Source organism: Marmota marmota, unplaced genomic scaffold (genome assembly GCF_001458135.2).
Source record: "Marmota marmota marmota unplaced genomic scaffold, marMar, whole genome shotgun sequence".
NCBI lineage: Eukaryota > Metazoa > Chordata > Mammalia > Rodentia > Sciuridae > Marmota > Marmota marmota.
In genome coordinates, this window is record NW_026000196.1 from 16,588,720 (window position 1) to 16,611,051 (window position 22,332).

At 35.3% G+C, this 22,332-nt stretch overlaps 2 protein-coding genes across 13 annotated transcripts in view; one reads left to right on the plus strand and one right to left on the minus strand.

Annotated features, from left to right (window-relative positions):
- Positions 1-12,307, minus strand: part of Ttc23 (tetratricopeptide repeat domain 23) — a 94,506-nt gene extending 82,199 nt beyond the window's left edge. For 3 of the 4 annotated variants that reach the window (XM_015493112.2, XM_048790334.1, XM_048790335.1), the window contains exon 1: positions 12,094-12,307. The gene's annotated coding sequence lies outside the window, so the exon portion shown is untranslated. The other variant, XM_048790332.1, reaches the window with a different exon arrangement.
- A 1,724-nt stretch (positions 12,308-14,031) lies between these two features.
- Lrrc28 (leucine rich repeat containing 28) overlaps positions 14,032-22,332 on the plus strand; it is a 135,174-nt gene continuing 126,873 nt past the window's right edge. For 2 of the 9 annotated variants that reach the window (XM_015493114.2, XM_048790342.1), the window contains exons 1-2: positions 14,033-14,187; positions 17,822-18,049. In XM_015493114.2, the coding sequence (XP_015348600.1) occupies positions 17,882-18,049 (168 nt within the window). In that variant the 5' untranslated portion in view covers positions 14,033-14,187; positions 17,822-17,881. Of the gene's footprint in view, positions 14,188-14,228; positions 14,395-17,821; positions 18,050-22,332 lie in introns of those variants that run through there. The other 7 variants (XM_048790338.1, XM_048790339.1, XM_048790341.1 and 4 more) reach the window with 6 other exon arrangements.

Below are 22,332 nucleotides of genomic sequence, written 5' to 3' on the forward strand. Positions count from 1 at the left end.
GAAGAAAAAGATTTCCAGATTAGATGAAGTAAAACAAAGATAACTATGTTGAGAATCTGATAAAACATGCAAAAAAAGTCTACAAATAAGAAGTAATAAGTGAGTTTAGCAAAGTTATATAATACAATCATTATATAAAATAATATTTCTAAGTCAAAGGGAGATAAGTAAAATAAAGGGACCAAAGGGAGGGAAGAGGAGAGGGAAAGCGGAAATACTGGGGAATGATATTGGTCAAATTATATTGTTATATCATGTACATGTACGAATATGTAACAATGAATTCCACCATTATGTATTATCATAATGCACCAATAAAAATATGGAAAAATAAAATATTCTTCCATATGTCAGCAATTAACAAATTGAAATTAAACTACAATATTATGTGCATTAGCATAAAAATAGGAAATAAGAATAAATCTTCCAAAAGATGAATAAGAACTGACCAAAAATTAAAACTCCATAACACTAGTAAAAGAAACATTAAGAGAGAGAGAGAGAGAGAGAGAGAGAGGCCTAAACAACTGGAAACACACATCATGTTCATGGGTTAGTAGAGTACTCAACATTAAGATGTTAATTTTCCCCAAATTGATCTACACCTTTAAAACCATCCTAATTTAAATATCTGCATGGGTTTGGGTTTTGGTAGGAATTGACAAAATTTCTAAAGTTCATATGAAAACACAAAGGATCTACAAACCAAAATGACTTTGTTAGAGTAGAACAGAGTTGAAGAATTAACATAACTTTTCCTGAAGAGATATTATAAAGCTGCGGTAGGCAAGGCACTTGGAATTACTGTTAAGATAAACAAATAGACCAATTGAACAGAATACAGTCCCAAACGGACCTACAATACACAAACAACGGATTATTAATAGAGCAGCAAAGAAATTTCACTGGAGAAAAAACAGCCTGTTCAACAAATATGCTGGAACAACTGGAAATTCACATGTAAACAAAAAATAAAAACATAAACCCTTTGATCCAAATCTCACGCTATATACAAGAATTGACTCAAAATGGGACATAGGGATAAATTTAAAACCAAAAACTATAAAAACATCTAGAGGAAAACCCTTGTGACTCCAAGTTAGGCAAAGCTTTCCTAGATATGATATTCTCTCTCTTTATGTAACAGCCAACCTGATGAGTGTGAAGTGATATCTCATGGAGGCTTTGATTCGAATTTCTCTAATGATTACAGGTGTTGAACATCTTTTCAAGTGTTTATTGGCCATATGTGTCTATTCAAATCCTTTCCTCATTTTTAAATTGAGTTGTTTTTTAATTTCATTTTGCTTTGTAGGAATTCTTTAGATATCCTAGATCTTAACCCCTCATCAGATATGATTTGCATATATTTTCTCCTATTTGATGGGTTCCTTTTCCCCTCTGTTGATAGCATCCTTTGATGCACAAAAGTTTTAAATTTTGATGTAGTTCAACTTATCTATTTTTTTTCTTTTGTTGTCTGTGCTTTTGATGTCATTTCACTCCTAGGTATTTACATGAGAGAAATGAAAGCTGATGTTTACATAAAGACTTATATGTAAATGTTCATAGCAGTTTTATTTTTAATAGCCAAAAAACTAGAATCAGCTCAACTGTCTATCAATAGGTAAATGGATGAGCAAACCGTGGTGTAACTATATAATGAAATACTACTCAGCCTTAAAAAGGATTGACTATGCTACCACATGAATAAATCTCTTAATAGCTATGTCAAGGGAAGGAACTCAGATGAAAGAGAATACATATTGTGTGATTCTATTTATATAAATTTTGAGAACATTTAAAGCAATGGATAGTGATTAAAAGCCAATCAGTGATGTCCTTGAACTAGGAAAGGGGGTGGTGGTGTGAAGGGGAGTGGAGAGAGGAGGGGAAATGTGGGAAGGGAGAAAGAAGGAACATCATTCCTTGTGATGATGGATATGTTCTCAAGATAGTTTCATGGGTGTACACATATGTCAAAACTTATCAAATTGTATACATTTGTTTGCCAAATAATAAAGCTGTTAAAAATATGCACAGGTCAGAGATGCCTCCTCATTCCCCCTCTCCTGCCCAGATATGTCAAACTCCAATTCTACTATTTACCACAGAAAACATTTTGAAATTCTATGCTTTTATCATTTCCTTATTTATTAACAACTAAAAGCAATATACCAGGCTAAAACACTATATGGAAAACAGTAATCCCAAGAAATGTAAGATCTAGCAGGCAAATAGATTAGGTACACATGAGCATGATACTAGCAGGTACAGACACTGGAAGAGGGATTAGTGGTTAAGACTTCAGAAACAGGAATCATTGCTGCTGTGATGGTTCAGCTTGTTTGAAAAGATTTCAGAGCAAGGACAGAGAAGAAAAATCATCCCAAGTAAAGTGAATAATTAGTAAGAGTTTGGAAGTGTTAAAGTGAAATCGATATATGACTAACTGCTGGTAAACTATAAGGTGGGGCATGGGAAAGAACATCATTTGCCACAGCACAGGAGAGCCACAAGATATTTCACAAAGAGAGGTCATTGACAAAGGGGATCTAATGAGTTGGTAAACCCAAATATTGGCTCCACAAAAGGGGGATTTCATGATCAAATAAATGGGTACCAACAATTTCTTTATCTTCTCAAAACTTTTACTATGGTACAATGACAAGTATCCTAGAGAAAAGATACAGAAGCATTTTCCAAACTTTTGACCATGAAAATCATCTTTTTTCTGAAGTATTGATTAAATTTTGTGGAATTAGCATTTTTTTAACATTGTTTGGGAACCCTTAAGATATGGGAAAAGTGGAAATTGTGATTTCAGGCTAAGAAGGCATTGATTTCAGGCCAACCATTTGATTGAATTTAATGGGCAGGAAGGGGTGAGCAACTGAAAGTTTTCCCCAGGAAAAGGAAATGAAAATGTTCCATGACATTGATCTGTAAATACTGGAGAAATATAATAATCAAATTATGAGAGGCCACATGGACACTGATTTTCAATATTCTAGTACCATCCTGATGACTTTTTCTGTGTCTGTAGTCTGCCTGCACTTATTATTGTTAACTTTTCTTTCAACCCAGATACTTTATTAAAAATGTAAATGCTTACTTCAGACTCATCCTAACAATGAATGAATGGTATTATGGGTTTGATATGCTAGCTACATTTTCCCCTAATGCACATTAAAATACAAACATAGTATTAATATTTTAAAAAGTGTGTCTATGTTCTACCTAACATCACAATTGTAATCATTGCAGACATTGGGAAATTATAAATCTGAGCAATGTTGCACAACCATTTTTCACCATGACCTATCAACCAGGATTTCATCAAGTTTTATTTTCTGTAATTTATATGCTGATTACATAGGCATTGTCCTTAATAATAAATTTATAATATTTCATATGTGTCTGAAAGTTCTCCCAAGAAATTATCATACATCTTCAATAAATGTATATATGTGGAATGATCATTCCCTGGCTTCCAGTTGAATATTACTGTGATTATACAGAATGAAATTAGTTCCACAGCAGCAGCGGGAAAAGAAGAGAGAGAAGTGATGAGGGGAATTACTGAAAGGAATAATCATCATAACTTGAGAATAGATCATAGCTTGGATGTTTGAGAATTGCTTGGATGTATAACTTAAAGGAGGATAGTCAAGAATAACCATGACATTTTCATTTTGTGTCTTGAAAACAGGGGTTGGTAGACTATGGCCCTGGGCCAAATTTGTCCCAGTTTTCATAAATAAAGTTTTATTGGAACGTAGCCACATTAGTTTCCTTACATATTGTTTATGGCTGCTTTTGTACTATAATAGCAGAGGTGAGTAGTGACTGAAACCCTCTGGCCATTGAAACCTAAAATACTCACTGTCTCGTCCTTTACAGAAAAAAAGTTCACAATCCCTAAAAACCCTGATACCACAAAGAAAAGTAGTAACATAAAGGAGGGTGGTCACTTGGATAAGACAACCAACTAATTTTCAACCAGACTGAAGTTGAGGTTGTAGGAGAAAACTTACATGAAAATATCAAACTTGGAAGTTAAAAACACATCACTAGTTGTGAATGACATTTTTTAAAGACAACAATTTTCTTTTCCTTTTTAAAAATGAATAACTTATTCCATGCTTTCTTCCAAAATGGGATTTGAGATTAGATAGAGATAAATGTTGAAACAGAGTGGATATAGTCACCAGAGTAGTGTACAGACTCCTTCAGAATACACAACAGAGCTGTATATTTGCATCAGAAAAGATGTCCACTAAGAAAAAGTAGGACGTTTTCTATCCCCTATAAAGCAATACAGAATGAAAAAATAAAACAGAGAGGAAGGAAGCAGCCAAAGGTCAAACTGTGAGAAAGCCACTGAGGCTGATATAAGATCCAGGCAACTCTCTCATTCCTGGGTAGCCTTTGAAAATGTGAAAGACTAATCCTTTAGGGTTACCATCTAAGATTTGCCTAAACCTCACCGTCTAGAGATTCAGTGCTATTTCAGATCCCCAGAAGTTGGTTGACTTGAAAAAATATTTTCTTGCCTTATGCTTCTTCATCTACTCAACCCAGTGGCTGATAGGTTGATGACATTTTCTTTTTTTTTTTTTAATTTTTTTTATTGGTTGTTCAAAACATTTTAAAGCTCTTGACATATCATATTTCATACATTAGATTCAAGTGGGTTATGAACTCCCAATTTTACCCCAAATACAGATTGCAGAATCACATCGGTTACACATCCACATTTTTACATAATGCCCTATTAGTAACTGTTGTATTCTGCTACCTTTCCTATCCTCTACCATCCCCCCTCCCTCCCCTCCCATCTTCTCTCTCTACCCCATCCACTGTAATTCATATCTCTCCTTGTTTTTTTTCCCATTCCCCTCACAACCTCTTATATGTAATTTTGTATAACAATGAGGGTCTCCTTCCTTTACCATGCAATTTCCCTTCTCTCTCTCTTTCCCTTCCACTTCTCACCCCTGTTAAATGTTAATCTTCTTCTCATGCTCTTCCTCCCTATTCTGTTCTTAGTTGCTCTCCTTATATCAAAGATGACATTTGGCATTTTTTTAGGGATTGGCTAGCTTCACTTAGCATAATCTGTTGTTAATGCCATCCATTTCCCTGCAAATTCTATGATTTTGTCATTTTTTAATGCAGAGTAATACTCCATACTCGTAGAGTGTCGCGTCTCTCAGGCACACAGGGATGGATAAGATGNTTTCTCTGACTGCTAGAGATGGTGAGCATTTTTCCATGTACTTGTTGATTGATTGTATGTCCTCCTCTGAGAAGTGTCTGTTCAGGTAGGGTCACAGCAATAGACCAGGATGAAGAATCTGAGATTCATTAATCTGTGTTGCCCAGATATCTATACTATTTGGGCAATACTAACAACTGATATTTATGCAACATACTATTCTTTCCATGTTTTATCTCATGTGGCCCTTACTTATTACATAACCATGTGAGGTACAGGGGGAGGCATTCCTACCCCTATAATATAAATGTGGACAATGAAGCTGAGAGAAGCTAAATTACTTACACAATATCACAGGATCATAACTATGAGTCTGTTCTTTTAATAATTTAGTGATTTTCTACTACAGATTTTCTACCACAGTCTATAAAGCAGTGGGTAGAAAATGCTGTTACTTTGGGAACATAAATTTGCATTTTAAAAGTGACCATGTATTTTTATAAACAGGAAATGTAATATCTTCAGCTGAATTAACCACATTTTCTTATTTTCTACTGAGAGAGTCATAAAAGAATATTTAAAATGACATATGAAATATGCCCTGCAATACTTGTTATTCTGGAATTTTTAATCTCCTGCTAAACTTTAAAATGGGGGTTTCTTGTTTGGCTTCACCATAAAAATGCCGTTTGTCTCATGCTGCTTCAATATTACATCTTTAAAACAGAGGTTATATATAATCAGAGTGTTCATAAGCTGGATCTAACGTATGCACTTTTTGTTTTTCTTTTTTTTTTTCTTTGTCAGTTAAAAAAGATTAAGGCATTATTTTAAAATTAGGAGTTTCATATAAAGATCTAGATTACTGGATTTTGACTTCTTTTGAAAACTCAGAACTGTTAACATTGGGCCTCTGTCACTATAGGCAATAACTGGCCAGGGTGAAGGGGCTGCTGTCCCTGGGGGCAATGACACTGCTTGGATTGCCAGTTGCTACCACTGCCTACTGGCTCTTGGGCACGGAGACAGCAAAGTAGTTGCCATTTGTCATTGTGTTTGTATGTGTGTGTTTCTTATCAGGTCTCTGTATTCATCTCTCTTTCAAAGTGAAAGGCCAAATAGAGGGATGTGATTTTTCTTGCCCATGCCACTCATTTCCTGAATTTCAATCATCTACAGCATTATTGATTATCAGACACTGGTATTTTATACTCCATTTATGACTTGCCCCATCAATTGCAATGTCCATTCTAATTTTAGAGATGTTTAAATGCCAAAGCAAATGTGTATCTCTGAATTAATGAATGGAGGGATGTTACTTGTCTGGCTTCTGGAAAGATTTGAATCAGTGTGACCTTGCTTTAAAAATGTGTCTGTTTTAACGTATGTTATAACACTATGTTACTATGTATGTTATCACATAGTAGCACTTCTAGCATTAAGACATTCACTTACTTTGAGCTACATGCCTATCATAGGCCACTTTCCTTTTCTTTGTAATAGCCATAGCTGGGGCTGAAAATTTTGTTAGAAATCAGCTCAGGCCCCACACACTACTCTCTCCCTGCCAGCTTCGGGTTTGCCTTCCCAGTCTTCTCAATCTGTATCCACAACTGCCATTCAGGCTTACCCAATCTATTGATGCTGCTCCTTCTGCCAGACCTGTCCAGTAGAATACTGAAGCACATGATCAGCCCCAGATTTATGTGGGAGGAAGAAGAGGTGGAAAGTGGGGTCTTACTTAGTCTTCCATTTCCAAAAGGTGATGTTTAAAATATATAATAATTGAAAAAACAGAGGAATCAATTAATCTGTATAGGTAGAATCTATGTTGGAGCTGTGTTCTGAAGGTCCCCTGCTGTTCCAGGTGTTAACTTTTGGGTGCTGACTTGTGGGGAGATATAAGAAGGTTGAGGGAGGGGCAAGGGCCCTCAGGGTAAGTGGCTCTTAGGAAATAACAACCATTACGAATGTATGAGACTATGAATTAAAAACTAACATGGTCCTTATATCCGTGGAATTATTGGGAAAACATTCTAGAAAGATATGAAATACTGAAACTGAACAGAGAAGAAACAGAAAATCTAAACAGATCTATCACAAGCAAAAATAATAGTAATTAAAAATGATTATAAAAAGTTAAGCCTAGGTCCAGGTGTCTCAGTGGTGAATTGTACCAAACCATTAAAGAAGAAACAAAAGGTATCTTTTACACACTGTCCAAAAATACAGGAGAGCTTTTCCAACTCATTCCACAAAGTTAGTATTATCCTAATACATCATAAGAAATATATAATATATCACAAGGAAACAGCAAACTAATATTTTTCATTAATATAGACACAAAAAATCCACCCAAAATATTGACAGTACAAATCTAGGAACACATAAAAAAGGACTATATACTATAATCAAAGAGGATTTATTCCAAGAATGGAAAGTTGGTTTAACATGTGAATTCATTGTAATACACTGGATTATATGAGCTTGCTTGATTGTGGAAATCATTACATAAGTAACAATTATATCAAAACATCATGTTGTACACCTTAAATATGTACAACTTTTAATTTGTCAACCATCACTCAGTAAAGCTGGGGGGAAAATCCCCAATAAAACAGTGTGGTAAGGATACAAGGTGGGCACAGAATAACCAAAAAGAATTGAGAATCCAAAATCAAACCCTGACATATATGGTTAATTTTTTTGTGTGTGGGGGGATTGGTGGGGATCAAACCCAGGGCCTTGCACACCAATTTTTTTAAAAAATAAGGGTGCCAAGATAATTCAATGGGGCAAAGAGTAGTTTTTTCAATAAATAGCGCTAGAACAACTGAATAAGTACATGTCAAAGAATGAAGCTGGCCCTCTACCTCACATATCAAAATTAACTCCAAATGGATCAAAGTCATAAAATTGAGAGCTAAAACAATAAAACTCCTATGAACATAGAAGTAAGTCTTTATGAGCTTGCGTTAAGCAAAGGTTTTTTAGGTACAACATTAAAGGCACAAGTGATAAAAGAAAAAAGAGATTAACTGGATTTTATCACAATTGAAAAGTTGTTTCTTCAAAGGATACTATTAGTAAAGGAGAAAGTTAACCTACAGATTAGGAGAAAATATTTGTAAATCATATTCATATATCTGATTAAGGACTTTGATCCAGATTATATAAAGACTATTTACAACCCAACACTAAGATGACAAATAGTCCAATTTAAAAATAAGCAAAACATTTGAAAGACATTTTTCAAAGAAGATATGTGAAATGGCCAATAAGTGCATGAAAAATGCTCAATATTACAAGTCATTAGCAAAATGTAATATAATGAGATACCACTTCACTTCCACCAGAATGACCATGATAAAAAGACTACAAGAAGTGTTGTTGAGGATCTGAGGAAATTGGAACTCTCATACTCTACTAGTAGAAATATAAAATAGTGGTGCCTCACGTTGGAAAGCAGTTGCAATATTCTTCATAAAGTTATTGGTATATGATTCACCAATTGCACTCCTAGGTATAAACCCAAGAGAACTGAAAACACATATTTACACAAAAACTTGTACACATCTTCATAGCCATAATAGCCATATATTTAGCCATAACAGCCAAATACTGAAAGCAATCCTAATATCTGTCAACTGATGAATACATAAAGAAAACATGGGTATTAGCATGTCATCAATTATTATTTGTCAATAAAAAGAAGTGAGGCAATATTACATACTACAACATGAATAAACCTCAAAAACATTATGCTAAGTGAAAGATCCCAGATGTAAAATGACCATATATGTATAATCCCATTTTAATAAAATTTCCAGAGAAGGTAAATCTATAGAAAAGAACAGTCTGTAAATGATTGGGTGGGGCTGGAGATAGCAAAAGGGAATTGTCTCCAAATGGGCACAAATTATCTTTTTAGGGTAACAGAAACTTTCTAAAATTGGCACATGACACTGATTGTACAATTATAAAAAATTTAAAAAACAATCATTGAGTTCTATCTTTAAAATAAGTGAATTTTATGGGTATAGGAATTATACATCACAAAAGCTGTTAAAAATGGCTATGATAATGTAAAAAAGGAAAGGGAAATGTGTTATTTAAAATATCAGTCTTTAAATCTGAAAAAAAAAAATGGCTATGAAACCACGATGTCTTATATGTAATTCTGGTTTTTACACATTTTACAACTATAAGACTTTTATAAGATAGAGCAACCCTGATAATATGGCAGAGGCCTTAACAATCTTTAGAATCAATCTTATGTTAATATCATTACTGTACAAATAGATGGATCACTTGACATCAGTGCCTGACATCTAAATCAGCCTTAATAAATGCTTACTAATGAACAATTAAATCATCCTTATAGTGTGATTTTTCTCCCCAAATATCTCACTTATTTGATACCTAAAACATTTGATTAGGGTATTTCCCCTCTAACTTAAGAAAAAAATGAAATGCCCAAATCTTCAGGGGAAGTCCTGTTTATAAGTGGAGGTAGTCCAGATTGGGTATGCTAGTTAAGGTAGTGTATTAACTTTTTAATGCTTCAGGTTAATTTGGTTGAGGATTGGAGATGGAAATCTCTGCTCTACAGACTCAATCAGAGACCCAGGCTGACCAAAGCTCAACTACACAACATGAGGAGTCATGACAGAATATGAGAACTATTGGAAATTATATATGGGCTTTTTGGTGCCACGGCCCAGAAATGGTCTTTGATTTATCTTGCTTTCCCAATATTGAGCATGGTGTCTGGTACATCACAGCAGCTCACTGAGTGGTTGTTGTTGTTGTGTGTGTGTGTGTGTGTGTGTGTGTGTATGTTGTAGTTGGATACAATACCTTTATTTATTTATTTTTATGTGGTGCTGCGGATTGAACCCAGGGCCTTGCAAGTGCTAGGGGAGCACTCTACTGCTGAGCCACAACCCCAGCCCACTGAGTGGGTGCTTTGTCTGAATCACAATGCCTCCTGTGGTGATCTTCAAGTCATAAGGTTTTGCTGGTACAAGTGCCTTCTTAAGCAGAATCAAGGAAACACAATTAAAAGACAGATTTGCTGGCATATCCTGACTACTCAGGAGGTTTAGGCAGGAGGATTTCAAGTCTGAGGCCAGCCTGGACAATTTAGCAAGACATGTTTCAAAATAAAAAGTACTGGGGCTGTAGCAGCAGTAGAGTACTTGCCTAACACGCAAAACGCCCTTGGTTTGATTTTCAGTACTGCAAAACTGAACAAACCACAAGTAAATTCTGTGAGGTAAGAAGAAAGAATACATTCCATGTGAACAAATGTGTGTTCATATTCCATGTGAACAAAGATCACCTTTACTGTCCTAATTAGACCACAACCACCACTACATATGATAAGTTACTTATAGTGCTAAACTAGAAAAAAACTCAATGCTTTACAGGATTACAAAGAAATGTATCAACAACACAGGGAAGATAATTGGATAAAATGCCTTAAGAAGTTTAGTAACCATTTTGTATATCAATACTTGTATCACTGAGCCCTCTGGCCTTTGGTATCTGCCCCCAAGCCACCTTAAATTGCACTGCCAGTTTTATCATGTTCCAATATTCCTTTCCTAAGGTATCCCTCCCATTAAAAAATCCAAGACCAAACTCCTTAATCCTGGCAATTTTGGCTCTTTGTGTAACTTCTTGTGCTTTTCAAAAAATCATTATTTTAACCAAGCTTTCCAAATCACACTTATTCTCCAGTCAAACTACTCTTTCTTAAGCTATGCATATTTGCTGACTTATCACCTACTACATGGAATGCCACTTTTTTTTTAAAATCTTCTGAAAATTTGCCAATTACTTGAATTGATACCATATTGCGAAGCTCTCCCTAAATAATTCTGCTCATGTTGATCTGAGATCCTGAAGCACCTGTGATTTACAACAGTCATTCGGGCATTGAGAATGGTCCAGAACATTATTAAATGTTCTGAGGCTCATTTTTTCTACAGTTTTGGTATAAGCTTCTGGAGGATTTTTGTGTAAAAGCAAAAATCCACCCGTTATCATGAATCAACCCAAATTATGAGACTTATTGATAATATTGGAATAATCACAGACAACAAAATAGATTAACAATAGAGAAAACAATTTTTTTTTAAAAAAATCAATGTTTGTTTCTTAGTTTTCTTTTTTAAAAAAACAGAAATATTGTGGTTTCAAGTACATTAATTTAACATCTCATTCATCTTGTGTTTTATTATTTTATATTCGCTAATATGGACTAATAGTGGCCAATTAATATTTTTTGTTTATCAATATCTTCTTGAACTTTTATATTTTGGTTTTAATAAAAAACATCATTTCTAAAAATACAAATGCCAGATTTCTGTTTTGGAAGTTTATCCTGCATGAACTACCTTGACCATAGGCAGATGTGCCTGAATTTCATAGTTTATAAATACCTGCAAAATTTGGGTCCAAAGCCAACTGTAATTTTCTATTATAACTTTTAATAGATGGATTTGTCTATTACACCAGATATACAAACACAAATAGCTATTTCACTTAAAAATTACAATATTATTGTCAACCCATATTTAAGCTAAAATAACAACAGAGCACAGTTTCTTAAAGTAGAAAATAATTTATAATTAATTTTATTTTGGTTGCTTTACCTTTCAAACCCCCACTGATAATCTGGGGAAAATACTTTCCAACTTCTTCCTAAAGAGAAACACCCTCTGCAGACTCCATCCTGCCTCCCTTACATGCTGCCTGTATTTTCTCTGTTTTTCCTTTGATACTTCTTTAAAACACTGAAAAACCAGAAAATTCTCAACTCTCAGATCTCCAGTTACATGTCGTAAAACCCTTTGTCAGTTTACCCAGTCAGATGAACAGAATCTCCGTTTCTTTTTCAATCGAATCACAGTTGTCTTGATAGCCTGATTTGCCAGTTTGGTTACGCTGTCTCCCTTTGGGATTCTTTGTAAAGATTACCACAAAAAGTCTAAAGTAGGGCAGTTCCAGACAAAATTGGAACAGCCTTTACCCCCGTAAAGCAACCCAATACCTCACAAAACTTCAGGCAGAAGAATGAATGATAGAGCATTCACCAATAGGGAGTGGAGAGGAGCATTTTGTCGAAGTTTGTAACCCAATCCTTGGAAGCCAGAGGTGGGAATTTTAAAATGGGTTTGTCTTTTCCTTGGAATTTTCTTAAAGTGGTATCGCTGCTGGTTGATGTTAAATTTTGTTGAAGACTGTAGAATCACTAGTTTAAATTAAAGTGTTCTCCCCCTTTAAGTAAGTCAAAAATATGTAAATTGACCCTCAAAAATTGAGAGATCTAAAGAATGGTCATAAAATACACTAATATCACATACTGACCTGGCCACTTTTGTGTCAGTTTGGGAAGGGGGTAAATGTTATTTTAACATGATTCATTTTTCATGATCAAATATAAGATGTTCAATTAATGTACCCCCAAACACAGTATTTCTTAAAAAAAAAACTAAGAAATTAACACTGATTTTTAAAAAATTGTTTTTCTATTATTCCTCTATTTTGCATGTGTGATTATTCCAATATTAGCAACAAGTGTCATTATTTGGGTTGATTCTTAATAACCGATAGATGTTTGCTTTTACACACTCTAGGTTTCCTCATTTTAAGTCCAGCAAAAAGTTTCTGAGGTATTATGAAACTCCATAAAAGGTTTTAGGAATACAGGTTACGTATGTACATGTGACATCAGTAACTCCGGAAGACCAGATTTAATTAATAATTGATAACATTTGATTGTAATTCATACCTTATTTTGGAACCAGTGTTATTTAGTATAACTCTCTTTCTAGATAATTCATCTCTAAAAGTAATTAGCCAACATAAAACTAGTTCACTATAAAATTTAACGTTGACAATAAGCCTTTAGCAAGTTAACAGACCCAGCTTTACAAAGGACAAAGAATAAGTTCTAGAAGATTTTTTTTAAGAAGGAAAGGTGCTATAGTTATGAACACAATATTTTTAAACACAAGTTTTTAATGTTCCCGAACAATGCACGTATTGAAAGACAAACAACAAAAACTCCCAAAGCCCTCTTCTTTTGATGTCTTCGTTGACATGAATTTTTCTCTTTAAGAAATATTTTTTGACATCCTACTTAGCCATGCTAGTAACTGTCATAATGTCTAAATTGTTACTGTGCTTTTTGGCAACTGTTTCTCAAAATAGACCTTGAGTGAAGTGCAGACTACTTCCTCATCTTTGGAACCTATCTGTGAGCTCTTTAACCCAGGGCTTGGGCTCACTGTTCACTGACGAACCCTGCATGATATAAATCTATCAGTCTCAGTTTTAAACCCATTAGACTGGTATAATAACAGTACCTGTGTCATGGGATTGCGGTTTAGACTTAAATGAGATAATCTGTGCACGGCTCTTAGAATGCCCCAAGGTACACAACAAGCGCTCCACGTCGCGGGTTTTGTCATCCCTCAACCTATGGATTGAATAACCAGTCCGAGCGCCTGAATGAATGTACAAACAAAAGAACAGGTCAACGACCAGCGGTTCCTGACGTTGGCGCTGGCTAAATTACTCTTTCAAGATAACTAAACAAAGAGTCGCTCTCTTCCATCCCCACGCGGGAGCCGGAAGCAAAAGTAGAGCCCCTGGCGGGACCAAGGGGAAGGAAGCAGTGCTCTCCGCCAATAGGAACATCGCTTGGAAAACGAGCCTATCGTCTCACCTATCGTGAAAACGCGAGAACTGAGACGAATTATCGCGAGGTCCTGTCCTCCTTTCCTCGGCTCTCTCTTCCCTAACTCCCAGTAGTGCGGGTTCCGCCCCGCCCCCGGGGCCCGCTGGCGCTGGCCATCCCGCCCAGCCCCTCCCCGCCCCGCCCCATCCGCCGTCCCTAGGCTTGCTGTCCAGCTCCGGCCGCGCTCGGGAGCGCTGGCTGTGCCGGCGCCGAGGTGAGTGCAGCTGTCCACCCTGTCCGGAGGTTCAAGTGTCAAGGTCCCTTGGCCGAGTTCCCGATGGGGACGCCCCATACCTGACCCGGCAAAAACGCCTGGCTGCAGCGAGTGGGACTGTGGACTGCCCCGGGCCTTGGGTCACCGAGGCTGCTGGGTCCTCCTCGCAGTCCGCAGCCGGGGGATCGGACAGTCCGCCTAACACCGGTCTGTGAAACCCCTGCCACTATGCTAGCTGCTGCCTAACTGTAACGATCTTAGTGCTTAATTGGGGCAAAACAGCATGTGTTTTGCATGAGACTAATGTTAGCATTTCTTAGTACTAAGAAAATAATCTTCTATAAATGCTTGATATACAGTTTATAATTCCCTAATCTCCAGTGCTAGGATATCGGAATGGGTATTCTACCGTGTAGAGTAGGTATGGCGAAGTCAGCCTAAGGGACTCCTTTCCTGCTTAAAATGTGTGGGATTTTCTTAAAATGGGAGGGTTTTTGTTTGTTTGTTTGTTTTTTTAATAATAAAATTGGTGCTCATCTGTCAAAACTCAGGTGGAGGTGCAGCTGTATATAGTTAATACTAAATATACCATTTTCTTTAACTATAGGCAAGAGATAGTGAAGTAAAATAGAAAGAAAATTATGCTGTTATAGGCTCTGTTGCCAATGAATGCATATTGGAAAACCATGAGCACTGTTGACAGCTTTCAGATTGCATTTGTATAGACTATCTGCCAGTCTATCTTCGATGCAAAATAAAATGCATTTTATCAGGAGGTAATGATGGTTTTGAGGTAACCAATTCCAGCCAGAGCATTCAGAAGGAAAACCATCTGGTTAATTCTCTTATTGAATTTTCTATCAGTGAGTGTGGATATATTTTGCTTTATGAAGCAAAGACTTCATTTATGTAAGTTTTGCATACCACATAAATGATAGAAGAAGCACTAGTTACACTGAAGTGCATGAAAGGATGCCTTGTATGATGGTACACAGGCTTTGCAGTTTGCAGTTAGGCCACCTGCGTTGAAATTCTGGCAGGTTACTTTCTGAGAAACTCTGTTCTCATCTAGAAAATGGGCTAAGCAATGTTGCAATACATGGTTGTGAGGATTAGAGATCCTTATGGCATGCAGCAAGTTTATACAATCTGTAAATGGTTTTGAGGTGGGTAGATGAAAAATCAGCCTTCCAGTATTATTCCAAATATTCTAATTTCATCTGTTCATTAACTGTTTGAAAGCTTGCTTTTAGATACTGTGCTAGTTGTGCAGGCATGAAGAAGCAGCAAAATCTCTGCCCTCTGGGTTTTACAGGCTCTTGGTAGATTAAGAGTAAACAGGTGCACCAGTAAATATATAGATTATAAATTGCACAGAATCCAATAAAGAAAAACAGCTGGGTTGCTTGAAAAGAATACCAGGGGAATACTTTAACTTGAAATAGGGAATTGGTTTTTATGTTGAAACTTGGAGGTTGATGGGGAAGTGCTTTCCAGACTTAGAGGATAGCAGAACAACAAGAACTCTCAGGAATTTGGGAAGCCAGGGAGAGTGCTGCAAATGAGGCTAGAGAAGTGTGTTGGGCCCAATGTCGAATAGCCCTGAAGACCTGGTAAGAGGGTGATTTTCTAAGTAAGAAACTTCTGAAGGGTTTATTTAGTAAGATGTGTGCTTGAGAGAGAATGAGAAGCAGTTGGGTTTGCGTCTTCAAAGTCTCACTGCTATGATTAATGTGTTGGAAATGATTGAAGTGGACTCAGACCAGTAATAAGAGTTGACTCAATGAGGATATGACAGTGTCTATGATTCTGGCAGATGGAGAGATGTAGATGGATTTGAAATATATTTTAGAAATGGAAACCATCAGCCTTATGATAGTGCAGAGATGTGGGGGAATAGGAGGATGGACTCATTTATAATGCCAGCTTTCTGGTCTGGGCTGCTGCATGGATAGAATTATGCTTTCTCCCCATTTACTAAGAGGGAAAAGACTTGGGAGGTTCAGACTGGTGGTGAAAATCTAAAACTCTCTGTGACTGTATTAAGTTGAGATGCTTGTGAGATATCTTAAATGTTTTCAGTTTACTTCAGGGAATAGTTACCTAGAAAGCTTCATTTTCCACAGTCTTTGATATTGTTATCTAGTTCCCCTGGCTTTATAGAGAATTAAGATATCTTAAGATTGAGGGTCTTGCACAAAATCACATAATATCTCATAAAGTAGGTAAGTGAGTAGGTGGAACAAATATGGGGAAATATTGGATTATTATATTGCATTGGGAATGTTATTGAGAATTTCATATTCTTTGCTCTGGCAAGGGTTGTCCTATTAGCTAGGAATTAAATTTTGGGAATGATAGAAAATAATATGAAACTTACAAAACTCTGCTTATTGACAGCTTTGGCATTAATTCCTGGTGAAAAGTGAAAGGTGGTTTTTTGTTTGTTTTCTAGTAGGTAGTTTGGGAAAGGTACCAGAAAAACAGAGTAGAATCTTTGAACAAAACTCAGCTTCTTTATAATTGTTTAAGCATTTCCTTTGTATCTTGAGGAACCTTATAGATCAGTGTAAAGAGCCCAAGTTTTGAAATTCACTGAACCTGATCTTCATCCCTTGTAAACTGTTCCCTTGGACAAATTCTGGAAGCCCTCAATTTGTTTCATCTTGTATTCAGTGATGGTAAAGTTTGTTTCAGCCAGTGGATATGATGTCAAATGTTACTTTTCTTCCTGTCCTTGTCAATTTTGTAACCAGAAGAAAATTTAAAATAATTTGTCCAGGGGGCCTTTAAAGCAACACATTAATATATTAGTCAACTGAGGCCCAGAAAGATTATAATAGAATAATACAGTGCTACTGTGTCCTTTTGCAGTGTTGCTTCTTTCATTGAAAAGATGTAAAGTAATAAAACTGGGCACTAGAGGTGTTGCTTAATGATATAATGCTTGCCTAACATGCTTGAGGCTGGACTGCAAACAATAAATAAATAAAATTAATAAAACTTTGTAACCCTGAACGTGTTTCTTTGCTACTTCAGATAATCTGCAAAGCAAAAACAAACACAATCCAAAACAAAACCAGAATAAAGAGATGAAAGAAAGGAAAGTTAGGATACAGGAAAACATTCAGATACTGGAAGTAAAGAAAACAATGGTTAATGATCTATTAACATATGTGCTAATATTTTGACATATCTTAAAATAAATTCAAAATGAGATAGTTCAAGATGAATATGAGGTTAAACTGATCTATGTTCTCTTAGACAAGTATTCCTACCGCAAGTCCAAAAAATGTTTTTTTCATTAGGACCATTTCTGATAAATAGTAAGTGTTGTTTAATCAGAGTATTTTATTATTTTTCATTTTTCATTTTAATCTCCTAAATTTCAGTTGTTACAAAAGAAAATATAGGATAGAATGTATAATTCATCTTGTTAATGTCTGTACACATGTAGCTTTGTAAGTGAACAGGTTTATATGGTGATGCTTATAAAAAAGTCTTTTTTGTTGATGATGCTGGGGATGGAACTCAGGTCCTGGAACACATACTAGGCAAGCACTGTACCACAGATTTATACCTCCAGTCTTAGTAAGAGTCTTATAATGATTAAACTTTTTTGTTCTCTTTATAGAAATTGACCAATTTGGACAACATGTAGTGCTGCATTGTGCCTGATGGGATATGATCAATCATGGCATCCGAACTTTGTAAGACGATCACTGTGGCAAGGCTTGAAAAGCACAAGAATTTGTTCTTAAATTATAGGAATCTGCACCATTTTCCATTGGAGTTACTGAAAGATGAAGGACTGCAGTACTTGGAGAGACTCTATATGAAAAGGAACTCCCTTACCACCTTGGTATAGTATTATATTGCATTAAAAATATCATTTACAAATGTGGCCCTGACAGGGACATATTTTGTATATCCTAAGATATTCAGATCAGGATGAATATCCCCTCTTGCAGGTAATACACAAATGAGGGGTTATTGTTAGCTGTGAAATTATTATCCAAGTCACTGCAATTGTGAGGTTGCAGGAGGAGTTGTGTAGGAAAGCAAAATATTCACTAAAATACCATTTTGAAAGTTAGTGCCCACTCCAAAACCTCACTTCAGTTAGCATGTACATCTATCCTGACTTTTGTTTTCTTTGTATGTTCAGTTTCCTATGAGTTTTAGATATTGAGTGCATAGCAGACAATTTAAAAAGGAAACAAGAGAAAGACCAAAGAGGATAATTGAGTTATAGGCATTAAAAAGGGAATGATTTGAAGATGAAAACATTAAGTGAAACATTTAGAAAGATTAATGAAGCTTCAAGTGTTAAAAACAAAAACCAAAAAAACCTTCCTTTATAATGGCCATATGAAAATCAAAATGATTTTGAATTGGATTATCATATAATTTGTTGGAAAAAATTTTGCCACATAAGCAACATTTGATTCACACTTTATGTTCTAATAATAAGAATATAATTTTTGTTATAAATTCTATTTCATACAAGAAAGTATTTTAAAAAATTTCAAGACAATGTCCTAATCAGGCTTTTATTTCCATTGCATTATAAATTTGATCTCCATTTTAAATGAATTTACTTTATATGTACTTTTCTGGCTATCAACTAGAGTCTTTACTTACTTACCCTAACTTGAGTTTTTTATTTGAATTCTCATTGTTACTCATTTTAGATGATTTATGACATATTATTGTTTCTTTCATGAATTGACCCTTTAAAAATTCCTTTCTACAAAATGGGCTTTTGTAAATATCTAAAAAATACTTGGTATTGCTTTCACATAAATGGCATGTGTTCCTAGAAAAATTTCATTTAATCTGTGCAAAATACCTACAGTAGGTAGAGAGCACTATAAAATTTATCTTTGTACCTGGAAGTAAATGGATATGTATATTTTATTTTTAGTGTTTGGCACATATTGGTACATATGTTGAATGTCTCGTTAGATTTTTAAAATTAGATGTTTCAGTGTTTAAACTTGGAAAGTCTATATATAGTTACATGAATCATTTTTGCAAAATCATCATTGCATAATATGAAACCATATTTACCTAGAAGTTTTTAGCCCTTTGAGGAAGAACTAGTGTAAGAAATAATTTTTCAAGGATGATAACCCAGATTTTCCCATGTTTGTTACTTATGTACAAAAAAATAGTTCATGAGTGGATTACGTCTTCCCTGTCAGTTATAGTCCAATGGAGTAGACTTTCTTCAAATAAATTAACCTTTGCTTATAAAATTTAAAGTAAACTTTTGGTCTGACAGTTTCTCATCTGCAATTTCCTATTTAGGAAAATATCAAGTATCTACAGTACAGTTAAAGTATATCTGCATAATGCCTCATAGCATACATTTTCAAATTCATGTTCTGCTACCTTTTTAATCATCAAAGGTTAAATTGTTGCATGCTTATAATGCAAGGTGATATACTTTAATTACTTCCTCTTAGTAATTTAAACATGTGATTCATATGTATCAAAGACCTTTTTAAAGTATAAAGTGCTATATAGATATCAGGGGAGGGTGGGAATCATAGCAGTGATCCCAAACCATCCCATCCCCTATATTTAATACAGTTTACTGTGCAGTCTTTGAGAACAGATGAAATAATACTTGACCCAGAGTGCTCAAACCTAGCGAATCAGGGTTTTTAGGCTGTTTGTTGGTCTTAAGAGAAAACAGGTCCTATGGGAGACTTTGTGGAATTTGGCTTACAATTGTACCATGTCCAAAAGGAGAGGGCATTATTGAACATATATAGTATCTCAAACACATTTTGGCTTAATTGGTCTTTTATTATTTATTTTTACAGGCCTAGGAACCTGTCATTCATTTCCATTTTCATGTTGTTTTATTGTTTCATGTTAAAATTGTCTCATTGTGTTAAATAGCTCTTCCTCAACATTCTCCTTCTGTTCTGTTCTCCTCCGCTTCTCAAGTGAAGCCACTTGGTGGGAAGAGAAGTAGGAAACAATATACAACTGCTGCCCTTCTTCCTCTGCCCTTCAAGGCGATTGATCTAGCACAGTGGCTCATATTTGTAGGATGACCATATATGTCAGATGTTCAGAACTTGTCAAGTGCCCATATTTAGAACTAAAACACAGGAAAAAGCCTTTTTGTACACTTAAAGCAATGAACTTTTTCATTTTTTAATCACAGAAGTGATATCTTCCCTTATGTCAAACCACATAGAGGAATAGACAGTGTGACTTATAAATAAGAAAAATTTATTATTCAAAGATCTGGAGGCTGAAAGTCCAGGAATAAGACTCCATAGATGGTGCCTTCTTGCTGAGTCCTCGCCTGGTGGGAGGAGCAAGGAGGTCTCTCTTGGGCCTCTTTTATAAGAGCACTGAGCTCATTATTGAGGGCTCTCTGATCTCATGACCTAATCATCTCCCAAAGGCCCCTTATAACATCAACACCTTGGGGATAAAGATTTCAGCAAAAACTTTGGACTAGGCATAGACATTCAGGCCATGGCATCTTCCACCCTACTCACTTGTGTTTATTTAACTATATACTCTGTATTTCTCTATATTTTTCCCTTTTATTAATAAAAATAGAATATTACTACATGTATTTCTCTGCAAATTTCTATTTTTCACTTCATTATTCCACTAACCTCTAGACTAGTAGAGATACATTTACCCTTGTACATATGTGCATACCTAAATTTAGGATAGTCTTGAAGGATTGTTGGGTCAAAAGAGACACATTTCACATTTAATAATATTTTAAAGCATTTAATATTATCACTTATTTGTATGGTTAAGAAATCTTAAGACTTTATTTTAAACACAATATGAGTTGGTTTATATGGAAATCAGTTATGTAATAGATAGGTAAATAAGAGGTAGTGTAGGAAACATAATTTTAATTTCTAATATTTGCCTTATTTTAAATGCAGTTTGAGAATTATTGAGTCCCTCATATTTGAGATAGTTATAAGTAAGAGTAACATAGGATTTATGTTTGTCATACAAGTATTCACACATTTATGGAATGAATAACTGAATATAAAGTAGAATTACATAAAGACTACAAGAGTTCTAGACTGAGAGCCTTCAAGGACAGGAACAATGTCTTGAGTTCTGCATCCCCAGTGTCTGGCCTACTGCCTAACATTTGTAGGACACATAATTTAGTTCTTTGTAGCAGGATTGTTAGAAGATTTTAAACATATATTTCGTTTTCATGACACTAAAAAGTGACTTTAACAGGAGCTTAGGAGGTACAGCATTATTCATTCATTTAACATAGATTTATTGAGTACTTCTTGTATACCCAGCACTTTTTAAGACACTGACAATAGATAAATTATGGAACAAATTCTTACTCTGATGGAATTTTCAAGATCATGATTTGTGGAGAGTGAAATTTTAAATTACTGTTTTGAAGAATCTACATGGCAGTTAGCTAGAGAAAAGTAATAGATTTGTTGCACTTTGTTTAGCAAGCATTTGGTGAAATGGCTGATGGTAGAACCAAACCATCTGCTTGTATAGGGGGTGTTCTCTTGCTTTAGTCAGTTGTTTGAGGTGTGAGTAAGGTGGATTTCTATATTTCATACAGGTTTAGATTTTTGCTGGGTGGATGCAATACAAGTACAGAGAAACTAAGAGGTTTAGGATATTGGCAAGAGAGTATTTAAATGGTAGGATGTGAAATCTGAACTGTTTGGGAGGCAAAGTAAGGAAGGAGTGGTGAGGATGGAGAGAAGCCAAAGGACCCATTGATGTTAAAGATGTTCTGCATGATTGAGTGAGCCAGCTGAGGATTGGAATATTGTGGTTGCTTATGAACACTTTAATCATGGAGAGTGATGATGATCTGTTGATGGTGACCAGGTCTGGTATACAAGGTGGAGGGGGCCGAGATAGAGCCAAGATCAGTAGCTAGGGTCTTTTTAAGAGGGAGGACAATATTTGAAATATAGTTTCTAGTTTCATTTGTACATATGAATGGACCAAAAAGTTATCTTAGTTTTAATGAAAGAGGGAAGTTCAGACTTAGGGATAAATAACAAGAGCAGCTGGATTCTCTAATTAAGCAATTATTCTATGCAACAAGAGAATTTAACTTAAAAGTTATATTCTAGTGAGATTGAAGGGAGGAAG